The 12,172-nt window shown below is 44.8% G+C and overlaps 1 protein-coding gene across 4 annotated transcripts in view; it reads right to left on the bottom strand.

Annotated features, from left to right (window-relative positions):
- Positions 1 to 12,172, bottom strand: part of ABCC2 (ATP binding cassette subfamily C member 2) — a 64,636-nt gene that overhangs the window by 17,657 nt on the left and 34,807 nt on the right. For all 4 annotated transcript variants that reach the window (XR_002007685.4, XM_055352735.2, XM_055352734.2 and 1 more), the window contains 6 exons: positions 11,523 to 11,589; positions 9,675 to 9,801; positions 5,964 to 6,140; positions 4,486 to 4,653; positions 4,174 to 4,354; positions 191 to 317 (listed from right to left, as the gene is read on the bottom strand). Coding sequence is in view for 3 of the 4 variants with exons in the window: in XM_055352735.2 (XP_055208710.1) it covers positions 191 to 317; positions 4,174 to 4,354; positions 4,486 to 4,653; positions 5,964 to 6,140; positions 9,675 to 9,801; positions 11,523 to 11,589 (847 nt within the window). In the remaining variant the exon portion in view is untranslated. The remainder of the gene's footprint in view (positions 1 to 190; positions 318 to 4,173; positions 4,355 to 4,485; positions 4,654 to 5,963; positions 6,141 to 9,674; positions 9,802 to 11,522; positions 11,590 to 12,172) is intronic.

Below are 12,172 nucleotides of genomic sequence, written 5' to 3'. Positions count from 1 at the left end.
ATTTCGGGGCAGATGACCAGGGGAAACTGACACAACCCCGATCTTTCCCCATCCCCACAACAAAGAAACAAAGGAAGAGCTTGGAGTGTCCATGGTGTTAACCCTCACAGGAAAAGCCCAGGAAGAAAAAGAAAAAGATCAAGTGGAAATATAGAGCTGACGAGGGCTGCCAGCTGAATAGATGGCCAACCTGCGGCTAAGCGTTCGACGAAAGCTGTTCTCTCTTCTCATGGTTATGGAGGCTGCATCTTCGGGGATCTCTTCCACACTGGATATCAGCCCATAGTCATCGTCTTCTTCTTCACTGCCATCATGGACTAGGGAGACACAGTAGAGGTTAGGGAAAGAGCTGCATAGATCCCTGTCAGTCCTATGAACAAGGAGAGAGAAGCCTCCTCTGATCTTGCTGGTTTCAGCAAGGGATCCCAGATGTACATACAGCATGGAATACTTTACTCCATAAATACTCCATAAATAGTTATTAGTACATCTTGTTATTAAGAAATATCAGGATAAAGGAGAGATGAATTAATATTCCACTGGAAGAGAAAATGGTCAAAATGGAGAGAAAATTCCTAGAAATGCCCAGGTTCCTTTGGAGGAGGAAAGAGCTTTTAAGGATTATGGTAGACAAATAGAAGAGTCACATTCTCAGAATTGACTAAAGAAGTGATTGTAAATTGAAAATGCTCATCTTGGCCAGGCGTGGTGGCTCACACCTGTAATCCCAGCCCTTTGGGAGGCCAAGGTGGGAGGATCACTTCAGCCCAGGAGTTTGAGACCACCTTGGGCAACATAGGCAAACTCTATGTCTACAAAAATTTAAAAATTAGCAGGGTGTGATGGTGCATGCCTGTGGTCCCAGCTACTTGGGAGGCTGAGGTGAGAGGCTCACTTGAACAGAGGAGGTTGAAGGTGAGCCATGATTGTGCCAATGTACTCCAGCCTGGGCAACAGAGTGAGACTCTCTCAAAAAAGAAAAGAAAATGCTCATCTTGAAATTCAAATAATTTAACAAACTTATATTAATTTAAATCACTTAAAAGACATACCCTGAAAATAAAATAAAATATAAGACACAGTGTGGGCATCAGTGGGGATGGTAGAATAGGAACCTCCAGATATCTACTCCTCCATAAAAGCAATGAGAATAATGATAAAAAAATGGTCAAAGTCAACTTTTTCAGAGCTCTGAAATTAACCAAAGGCTTGCAACAATCCCAGGAGCATTTGCGTTTTTGAAGAGCTGAAACTTAGTAAGAGCAGTAAGTTTTGTGGCAGTTTAACTTACCCTATTTCTGTCCCCCCTCTCCTTGGCTGCTATAACCTAGAAAACTAGCAGCCATACAATCATAGCAGCCATGAAAACCAGCAGCCTAGCAGCCACTGGAGGGGGCAGAGTGGGTTCAGAATGCTCCCAAAAACCCCATCCCTGGAGAACTGACATTATCTCACCTATCTGGAATTCTCTGAAAACCCCCATTTATAGGGCCTATTTGACCTAACACTGAGCTAGCTCAAAAAACCAGCAGCAATTATTTAACATCACAGCAGCTGCCTGAGGTGGTGATAACACCTGGGGCAAATAAGAAGCTGACCAAAAACTTAAAAGGAAAAGCTGGGGAATAAGATGCTCACAGGGGCTCTGATCTGTCTGATATATTCCCAGCAATCTAGAATGCCACCTACACATGCAGAGCTGTGCACATGTCCAGGAAAGATGGAAGAGGGCTCTAATCTTTCACTTCCGGCTGACTATGTGGCTCTGTATAAGCAGGAAGTGAAGGCTAAGGCAGAGATGTAAATTGCTGGAGTGCTGAAGACATGCTCCCCACCACCCACAACACACACACAGAACCTCTCAGCAAAGGCTGAGACACTTATTGTTTCCAAGCAATTAAGGGAGTATCTGTCTAATCACTAGCTGACCACTAAGCCAACCAAACAGACTTCAGTGGTCACACATGACAATGACAAAGAATACAGACTTAACAGAATTAGTTCAGGAAATGAAACAAACAAATAGGAAGAACAACCACAACAAACAGCAACAACAAAGATCACCAAACCACCGGAAACTAGGCGAGAGGCCTTGAACAGATTATTGCCTAACACCTTAAGAAAGAACTAATCCTGCTGACGCCTTGATTTTGCCCTTCTAGCCTCCAGAAATGTGTGGCCATTCAGTTTGTGATGTGTTGTTAAGGCAGCTAATTAGGAAACTCATACACAGAACCAGTCTCAGTGCAGCTCACCTTGCCCTCCTGCCCTTCTCTTCATTCCACCAAGTCCCAGATCCCAGGGCCAACACAGCAGCATCCTAGACTCTGGAGCTTACAAAACTGCTCAGAAATGTTCTCTCAGTGTTCACCAGAAAAAGGGCTTACGGGGATGTTTTGCAAACTGTTCTTTGTACATTAAAGACAGGATTCTTCAAAGGAGAAGGGGTTTATAACAGAATCCAGAAACTCAGATCCAGGCTAATCAGAAAAAAATGTTTACCATTAGCATGGGAAAACTGCCCAATTTTCTTACAGTAACCATGGTGATGTGGCTGACTGAGCAATAACTCAGAGAACTCTAGCATTAGACACTGTTCTTTCCTTGGGAACTTCACCCTCCATTCCAGGCAGGTGCTTTTTGTTTTCTCCACGCTACTACCTGGAGCACATAAAGGCTGATGCAAAGCTTTCAATCGCTCCTTTCTGCTGGTCCCTGATACTCCTGCCCCACTCTCCTGGCCTGGCTCCCAATTCCTGTCACCTACACCATCCTGTTCTTTGTTCCCGCCTTCTCCCTCCAAAGTTACAGACTTCCTGATTTAGATTTTTCTTCTGTCTTTTTTGAGCAGAGATGGGGTTTCACTATATAGCCCAGGGTGGTCTCAAACTCCTGGGCTCCAGTGATCCTTCCGTCTTGGCCTCCAAAGGGCTGGGATTACAGGTGTGAACCACCACGTCCAGCCCTGGCTTAGATTTTTCTTTCAAACTCTTGGGCTTCTCAGGGTGGTTTTCTTGTTGTTGTTGTGTTTTGTGTGTGTGTGTGTGTGTGTGAGATGGAGTTTCACTCTTGTTGCCCAGGCTGGAGTGCAATGGCATGATCTCAGCTCACCGCAACCTCTGCCTCCTGGGTTCAAGCAATTCTCCTGCCTCAGCCTCCCAAGTAGCTGGGATTACAGGCATGCGCCACCATGCCCGGCTAATTTTGTATTTTTAGTAGAGACGAGGTTTCTCCATGTTGGTCAGGCTGGTCTCGAACTCCTGACCTCAGGTGATCCACCCGCCTCAGCCTCCCAAAGTGCTGGGATTACAGGCATGAGCCATCGTGCCTGGCCCTCCCAGGGTGGTTTTAAACCATTACTTGTCCTCACCTCATGGTCAGAACATGCTGTCACTTGTAGGCTGTGTAGCTACTCCCTCATCTGACTGATTTCTGGAATGTCTCTACAGCCTTCTGCCCTGGCTTTCTCAGACCTGAACTCCTGCTGGTGACAACCACCTGAGGGTGATAACCAGACCAATGCACAGGACTGCTGTTGGCAGGTCCTTGGGAAGGGTCACAGTAAACAGAGCTCCACTGCTGACTGGGGCTAACTGGTGAACCCAATGGTGGTGATATTAGAGGCTGTTGCTATGGTATACTCTGAGACTACGCAACTGCCATAATTTTTTTCTGGTTCAAACACCCAGTGGTTTTGGTATATTAATCAAAATCCCTTTGTTAGGATCTACCAAGAATTTAGCAGTACACTAATAGTGCCAGCCCATGAAGCTGTCGAGGAAGTGGTTTTAATGGATTTGGGGTAGATGGGGTGACATGTGTGACTAGTCAATAGGAACATGGCATCCCTAAAAGAGGGACCGTTGTGCCACTGGTGTTTCTTCCACAAGGGTTACTCACTCAGACTTTCAGTTGTACCCTTCTAAAGAGTGTCCTTTGATTGTGTGTCAGACATCAGATGAGCAGGATAAGTCACCAGTTTGGCCCAGGCATAGAGTTTCAATTTCTATGTTTCCTCAAAGAGACTCAGAACCCAGAAAGCAGAGTTTGAATCTCTGGGTAGTTTGCTTCCAAATCTAGTTCACTGGATACTGAGCAGTTCAGGAATTAGATATTGGTTTACCATTCCACCCATGGCCCAAGTTCTATCTTGTCCCAGTCCTTCTTACATACCTGTGGCTTCCTCTTCAGGGCCTGTATGTCTTAGAAATGTCTTCAGATTCTTAGCAAACTCTCCTTTTTTGGCCAGGAGAACACTGTAGGATCCTTTCTCTACAATTGTGCCATTCCCCAGAACTACAATCTCATCCACTTGAGGAAGAAAGTGCATGCTATGTGTAACCAAGAGTCGAGTCTATAAAAATAATATGAAGTTGTGTTGATTACCGTATGTCCACCATCTTCCCTGTCTTACTTGCCAGACATGTCCTCCCCTCTCCCTCCCACCCCACCTTTATATCTTCATCATGTTCAATGATTTCTCACCTTGCCTTTCAACAGGCCATTGGGGCCCAAGACCTTATTAAAAATATGTTTTCCTACATGAGCATCCACCGCAGACAGGGGGTCATCTAGAAGATAGATGTCTAAATTTTGGTAGGTAGCTCTGGCCAGGCTGATCCGCTGCTTCTGACCCCCACTAAGATTTATACCCTGAAGAAGAAAATAGTTTATATTAAGCACTACTCCCTAGATCCACCTTCACAGAATCTAATAGGGAGGGGTAAAAGGAAGAAATTTGTCTCAATAAGGTGTCAAGGGGTTAAAAATCTTACAAGTTCCTTTATACAAATAAAAAACTGATTCAAATAAATAACTTTAGGCCTAATAATTAGATATGGCCAACTTACCACTTTTTATCAGATAATTTACTTATTTAATAGTTTTGTTGCTTGTCACCCTGTGAGAATGTAGAGCAGAAGTTTTTTCTATTTTGTTCATGGATGTAATTCCAGAACTTAAAACAGTGTTTGGCACATAGTAGGTGCTCAATAAGCATATGCTAATTAATGAACAAAATTACTCTAGAGCTGTATCTTCATTAATCTTCTAACATCTCAAGATTTTTGTTCCCCAAGATTGCTACATTTATTTCTAGTAATGGGGAGGGAGGATGAAAACATCCTGAATATGCAGGGTCTTTATTTAGAGGTTTCAAAATAAATTATGCTAGATCTATATAATGAATACAATACAGTCATTAAAAATCTTTTTTTTTTTTTTTTGAGATGGAGTCTTGCTCCATCTCCTAGGCTGGAGTGCAGTGGCGCAATCTCAGCTCACTGCAACTTCTGCCTCCCTGGTTCAAGCAATTCTCCTGTCTCAGCCTCCCGAGTAGCTGGGACTACAGGCGCCTGCTACCACACCCGGCTAATTTTTGTATTTGTAGTAGAGATGGGGTTTCACCTTGTTGGTCAGCTGGTCTTGAACTCCTGACCTCAGGTGATCCACCCACCTTGGCCTCCCAAAGTGCTAGGATTATAGGCGTGAGCCACTGTGCCCAACCCTAAAAGTCTATTTTTAGGAAAGGCCTTTAATAACATCAAAAGATAATTCACAATAAACATCTAAGTGTTCAAAGAAGATTAGTAGAATCTTCCTCTGGCCTCACTGATACAGAAGTAGAATCAGGACACCTAGGCCCTGGTCCCACTTCTGCCCCACCACCTGTGAGATCAACCTTGGGCCAGTCACTATTAACTTCTCATGGCCTTTGCCTCATCATCTTTGATTTAGATTACATAATTCCTGTATCTGCTTCCAAGCCGAAAGTTTGAAATTCTGAGTCATTTACATGGAATATTGTGGCCACTTAGTACAAACACATGATTTCTGGTGTTTGTTCCAAATATGACTACCTAAATTAATCAACTAGATTACCCCTGTGTAGTTCTTCACCACCATCCTCACTTTTTCTCTTCAATATGCCTTCACCCTTGAAGATCCCTTGTTATCCCAAGTACCTTCTCTCCAATCTCAGCCAAATCTCCTCCAGGCAGCATTTCCAAGTCTGGGAGGAGAGCACAGGCCTCCAGTACTTGCTGGTACCTCTTTTCATTAAACTCTGTTCCAAAAAGGATGTTGTCCTTTATGGTGCCATTCTGAATCCAGGACTGCTGTGGGACATAGGCAGTGGTGCCCTAGATGAAAAAGGATCAGATCGTGTTACAGCTGCACCTCCAGAAACGCAAGGTTGAAGGACGGGGTGGCTGGAGAGGGGAAGAAACAAATGGAGCTTAAATTTGAATAACTGTGCATCAGGATGACTGAGGATCTGATATGTATTCATGTGTTTGTAGTTATTCCACTCTCAGGACTCAATATCCTCTTCACCATTAAAAGCCCCACCCCCTTTTGTTGGACTATCGTTTTCCAGCCATGATCCTGAAAATTAGATGATAAATGTGTGTGTTGCTTCTAGAAGAGGGTTTTAGTCAAACCCAATTGAGTTTACTAGGACCAACAAAAGGCTAACACTGACAAGGGAATGGTATAGATCAGCGGTCCCCAACTTTTCGGCACCAGGGACCGGTTTTGTGGAAGACAATTTTTCCATAGATGGGGTGGTGGTGGGAGATGGTTTCAGGATGAAACTGTTCCCCCTCAGATCATCAGGCAGTAGATGCAACCTAGATCCCTGGCATGTGCAGTTCACAATAGGGTTCGTGGTCCTATGAGAATCTAATGCTGCTGCTGATCTGACAGGAGGTGGAGCTCAGGTGATAATGCTCGCTCGCCGCTCACCTTCTCCTGTGTAGCCTGGTTCCCAACAGGCCATGGAACAGTACCAGTCTGAGGCCCAGGGGGTTGGAGACCCATGGTACAGATGACATCTTAAGAAGCAAGATTATAACCAAAGAGAGATGGAAACTGGGCGCGGTGGCTCACGCTTGTAATCCCAGCACTTTGGGAGGCCGAAGTGGGCAGATCACCTGAGATCGGGAGTGACCAACCTGGCCAACATGGCGAAACCCCATCTCTGCTAAAAACACAAAAAGTAGCTGGGCGTGGTGGCACAAGTCTGTAATCCCAGCTACTCGGGAGGCTGAGGCAGGAGAATCGCTTGAACCCAGGAGGCAGAGGCTGCAGTGAGCTGAGACTGGGCCACTGCACTCCAGCCTGGGAGACAGAGTGAGGCTCCATCTCAAACAAACAAACACACAAAAAACGGAGATGGAGGCCGGGCACGGTGGATCATGCCTGTAATTCCAGCACATTGGGAGGCTGAGGCAGGTGGATCACGAGGTCAGGAGTTCAAGACCAGCCTGGCCAAGATGGTGAAACCTTGTCTCTACTAAAAATACAAAAATTAGCCGGGCATGGTGGCACGTGCCTGTACTCCCAGCTACTTGGGAGGCTGAGGCAGGAGAATTGCTTGAACCCAGGAGGTGGAGGTTGCAGTGAGCTGAGATCACGCCACTGCACTCCAGCCTGGGTGACAGACTGAGACTCCGTCTCAAAAAAAAAAAAAAAAAACAACCAGAAATGGAGACCAACAAAGGCCTGTGTCTGAGGAAGAACCCAGTTATGAGTTAGCAAGAAAAAAGCTTCTCAAAAGGAGTTAGAAGACAGACTTAAATCTGTAGCCTGCTCTGCTATAGCTCATGTTTTTAAAATTGCAGATTAGTTCATTAGTGATTGCTAAATCAGCAAATGATGTCAGTATATGGTAGAACAGCTGGTTCTTACATTTTTTTTCCAAGCAGGTCAATATAAATCAATTGGAGGAAGCATTCTCATACTTAAAAAGAAACCCTTAGCAATATATGAAGATCTTAAGAAAAAAAGCTGAAAATCTATAGATACTCCTCTGTTTGGTACAAGTAGTGGTAACAATTCAAAAATAACTATAATTTTCCCTAAATTTAGCTCTCTGGAAAAGTTCAGAGTACTGATGAAGATGCCATGAAAACATTTTCCTCTGTTAAAAAAAAAAATCATAATTAGCCAGGCCCAGTGGCTTACCCGTATAATCCCAGCACTTTGGGAGACTGAGGCAGCTGGATCACTTGAAGCCAGGAGTTTGAGACCAGCCTGGCCAACATGGCAAAACCCTGCCTCTACTAAAAGTACAAAAATTAGCCGGGCATCATCAATGATAGACTGGATAAAGAAAATGTGGTACATATATACCATGGAATACTATGCAGCCATAAAAAGGAACGAGATCATGTCCTTTGTAGGGACATGGATGAAGCTAGAAGCATCATCCTCAGCAAACTAACACAGGAACAGAAAACCAAACACTGCTTGTTCTCACTTATAAGTGGGAGTTGAACTGGGAGAACACATGGATACAGGGAAGGGAACAACACACACCAGGGCCTGTTGGGGAGTGAGGGGTGAGGGGAGGGAACCTAGATGACAGGTCAATAGGTGCAGCAAACCACCATGGCACACGTACACCGATGTAACAAACCTACACGTTCTGCAAATGTATCCTGGAACTTAAAGTAAAAAAAAAAAAGTTAGTGGGGCATGGTGGCACACACCTGTAATCCCAGCTATTTGGGAGGCTGAGGCAGGAGAATTGCTTGAACCCAGGAGGTGGAGGTTGCAGTGAGCTGAAATTGTGCTATTGCACCCTAGCCTGAGTGACAGAGTGAGACTCTGTCTCAAAATATATATATACACACACACATATGTGTATATATAGTATATATAATATATATACACATATATGTGTATATATATGTATATATACTATATATACATATATATATACTATATATACATATATATATATATATATATACAAAATTGATGAAGAAGACAACACCCTACACCAGATTTTTATTTTGGAAGCAAATGCCATCAAAGATTTAGCTCTCAAAGGAGGAAGAGAGAGGCCCAAGAGTAATTGCAATGTTGGGTGCAAATGCCAGTGTTGATTGTACAATGCTACTGTTTTTATTGCTCTTGATGTTATTGTTATGGTTGGTATTGTTTTTGTTGGTAGTTTGGTTACAAAGTTATATAAGTTTTTAGTGATCTATTACAATTCTTTTCCCCTAGGTCCTGTTATTTTTATTGTACAGTTTTGCAGGATGTGTGATTTTTCAGAAACAAATACATAGATAAAGCAGAAATGCCTATACTTTTTTTTTTTGAGACAGAGTCTCTCTCTGTCACTCAGGCTGGAGTGCAGTGGCATGATCTTGGCTCACTGCAGCCCTTCTGGGCCCAAGTGATTCTCATGCCTCAGCCTCCCAAGTAGCTGGGATAACAGGCACATGCCACCACACCCGGCTAATTTTGTATTTTTAGTAGAGACAGGGTTTCACCATGTTGACCAGGCTGGTCTCAAACTCCTGACCTCAGGTGATCCACCTGCCTTGGCCTCTCAAAGTGCTGGGATTATAGGCGTGAGCCACCGTGCCTGGCCAGAAATGCCTATATTTTGAAGGAAGACATCTCTAATCAGCAGTTTTCACACTGTAGTATGCATATGAGAATCACCTTTAGAGCTCATTAAAAATGCAGATTCCCAAATCTTATCCCCAGCAATTGATTACATAAAGCTGAAATGGGAAGGAGAATCACAGTCCACAAATCTATCAGATGTCTCCAAGGCCTCACCTACTAGCTCTCAGTGCCTTCTCCCCAGTGAGGCAAAAGCACGAAGCTGCTGACATTCGGGAGTCAGAGGCTTTTGCATTGGCATTCCCTCTCACCTTGATGGTGATGTGCCCGTGGACATTTTCCATTTCTCCCAGCATGGCTGATATCAAGGAGGATTTCCCAGAGCCGACAGGGCCTATCACAGCCACAAGTTGTCCTGGCATAATGTCCAGGTTCACACTGAAAGAGAGGAATGTCTTTGAAGGAGATAGCAGGGGTTGGGTATTGAAGAGTAGTTCAAGTCACTTCTCTGAGTCTCCATGAAGTCTGGTATTAGGAGATTTCCCCTCAAGATTGGAAAATTTGCCTTGGATATACAAGACCCCAAAGTGCTTCTTTTTTTTTTTTTTTTGAGACGGAGTTTCGCTCTGTCGCCCAGGCTGGAGTGCAGTGGTGCGATCTCGACTCACTGCAAGCTCCGCCTCCCGGGTTCACGCCATTCTCCTGCCTCAGCCTCCCGCGTAGCTGGGACTACAGGCGCGCGCCACCATGCCCGGCTAATTTTTGTATTTTTAGTAGAGACGGGGTTTCACCGTGTTAGCCAGGATGGTCTCGATCTCCTGACCTCGTGATCCACCCGTCTCGGCCTCCCAAAGTGCTGGGATTACAGGCGTGAGCCACCGCGCCCGGCCCCAAAGTGCTTCTTTAATACTTTTCCTTTTTCTTTTCTTAGCTAAAAGGCTAGAGAATGAGCCCTAATGAGCCCTAATTTATCCAACTCATCTATAAGCTGTTTGTGTCAAATGTGCATTTCCAATGATAAAATTCTCCTAGAACTAACATGGTTACCCATTGAACAAGACCCTAGTGGGGGCCTGGAGACCTGGCTTGGTTCAAGTCCCAACCCTGACACTGCTGGGCTATGTTATCTTGGAAGGTCACTTCCTTTGGACTAAGGACCCCTCCTTTCTTACTAATGGGATTGGACTAGATTAACATTTCCCAAATTAGGTACTAAATGTGTCACCTGGAACATTTGCTGAAAGTAGATTCCCTGGCCCTTCTCCTAAATATTTGACTGTATCTGGCTGAGTAGGGGCCCACAATGGGATAGGTTCCCGGAAACTGTGTGTGCCAGCCCTGTTATTTGAGTTTCTAGAACATTAGGAACATTAGGAACTTGTTTACAGTCTTTCTGAATCTGCGCATTGAGGTGAATTTCTTCCAGACCTACAACAGTGAAGTGGAAGCCCTGCCCAGTTTCCTCTCTGGAAAGGGAAACTGCTGGGTTAGGAAGGTTCAGAGCATGTGCTCCTGCCCCAACTCATCCTGGGGCTAGCTCTGGAGTCCACGTTAAAGGCTGTAGGAACAAGATAGAGGAGTGGGAAGTCAGGAGTATAGTAAGGAGACAGTAAGATGTGCTCAGTTGTGAAGAAAGAAAGGTATGGCCTATTCAGCCTCCTGGTGTACTCTGTATGCTGTGCTCAGTGGATGAATTGGGTGTGCTATTACACATGGTGCTTAAGAGACACACTATGTGCAGAAGATACACACTGAGAAGCCAGATTCCAATGTTTCTGATTGCTATTCTTGAATGAATGAACTTATATGGAATTCAGGTTCTTGTGTTTGTCTTCTACCATACCCAGAGACGCCGGCCACCTGCCAACGCTGCACTACCTCCATCCACAATCTGCACACAAAAATGTCCTCATGGGATCACAGCTGGATATTCATGGTCCCATAGTAGGAAAGCAGCGTGGCAAATGCAGTTATCAGGGGAAGGGGCTGAGAACCTTTGCTTTCAGCTCATCTCTCCAGGGGTTTATCCTGCACTAGTATCTAACCGAAGACATGCACATAGCTCATTTCCCCATGTATTCTATTACATGGAATTTTCTGAGAATAGGCCAGGCAGTGAGAATGCTAAAGAACATTAGGATGGAAAGAAGGCAACTCACTCTCGGATTGTGGCTTCCGAATCACGTTCCCAGGTAAAGGAGGCCTCAGAAAACTGCACGGCTTTGTCTGTTGAGAAAAAGCCGTCTTTTAGTCCAATGTACGTCCCCACGTGACTGTCTGCCCTCACGTGTCTCTCTCCGCTTTCTCCATCAGCTCCCAGGATTGTTTCTGCTAAGTGCTGGCTTCTATGCTAACAGGAGGCAAATGAAATCTCCTAGAATGAGACCATGAGAACAGAAGTGGCCTGCATATGAGGTCCTTTTTTTTTTTTTTGAGTCATGGTCTCACTTTGTCACCCAGGCTGGAGTGCAGTGGTGCAATCTTGGCTGACTGCCGCCTTGACTTTCCGGGCTCAAGAGATTCTCCTACCTCAGCCTCCAGGTAGCTGGGACTACAGGCATGCACCTTGCCCTGCTAATTTTTCTATTTTTAGTAGAGACAGGGTTTCGCCATGTCACCCAGGCTAGTCTCAAACTCTTGGACTCAAGCAATCTGCTCATCTCAGCCTCCCAAAGGGCGAGGATTACAGGTATGAGACACTGCATCCAGCCTAAAGTCCTTTTCTTTTTTTTTTTTTTGAGATGGAGTTTCACTCTTGTTGCCTAGGCTGGAGTGCGATGGCGCAATCTCAGCTCACCGCAACCTCTGC

The sequence above is a fragment of the Gorilla gorilla genome, chromosome 8, assembly GCF_029281585.2.
Source record: "Gorilla gorilla gorilla isolate KB3781 chromosome 8, NHGRI_mGorGor1-v2.1_pri, whole genome shotgun sequence".
NCBI lineage: Eukaryota > Metazoa > Chordata > Mammalia > Primates > Hominidae > Gorilla > Gorilla gorilla.
The sequence above is the reverse complement of the archived record's forward strand: the minus strand, read 5'-3'. Positions and strand labels throughout refer to the sequence as shown.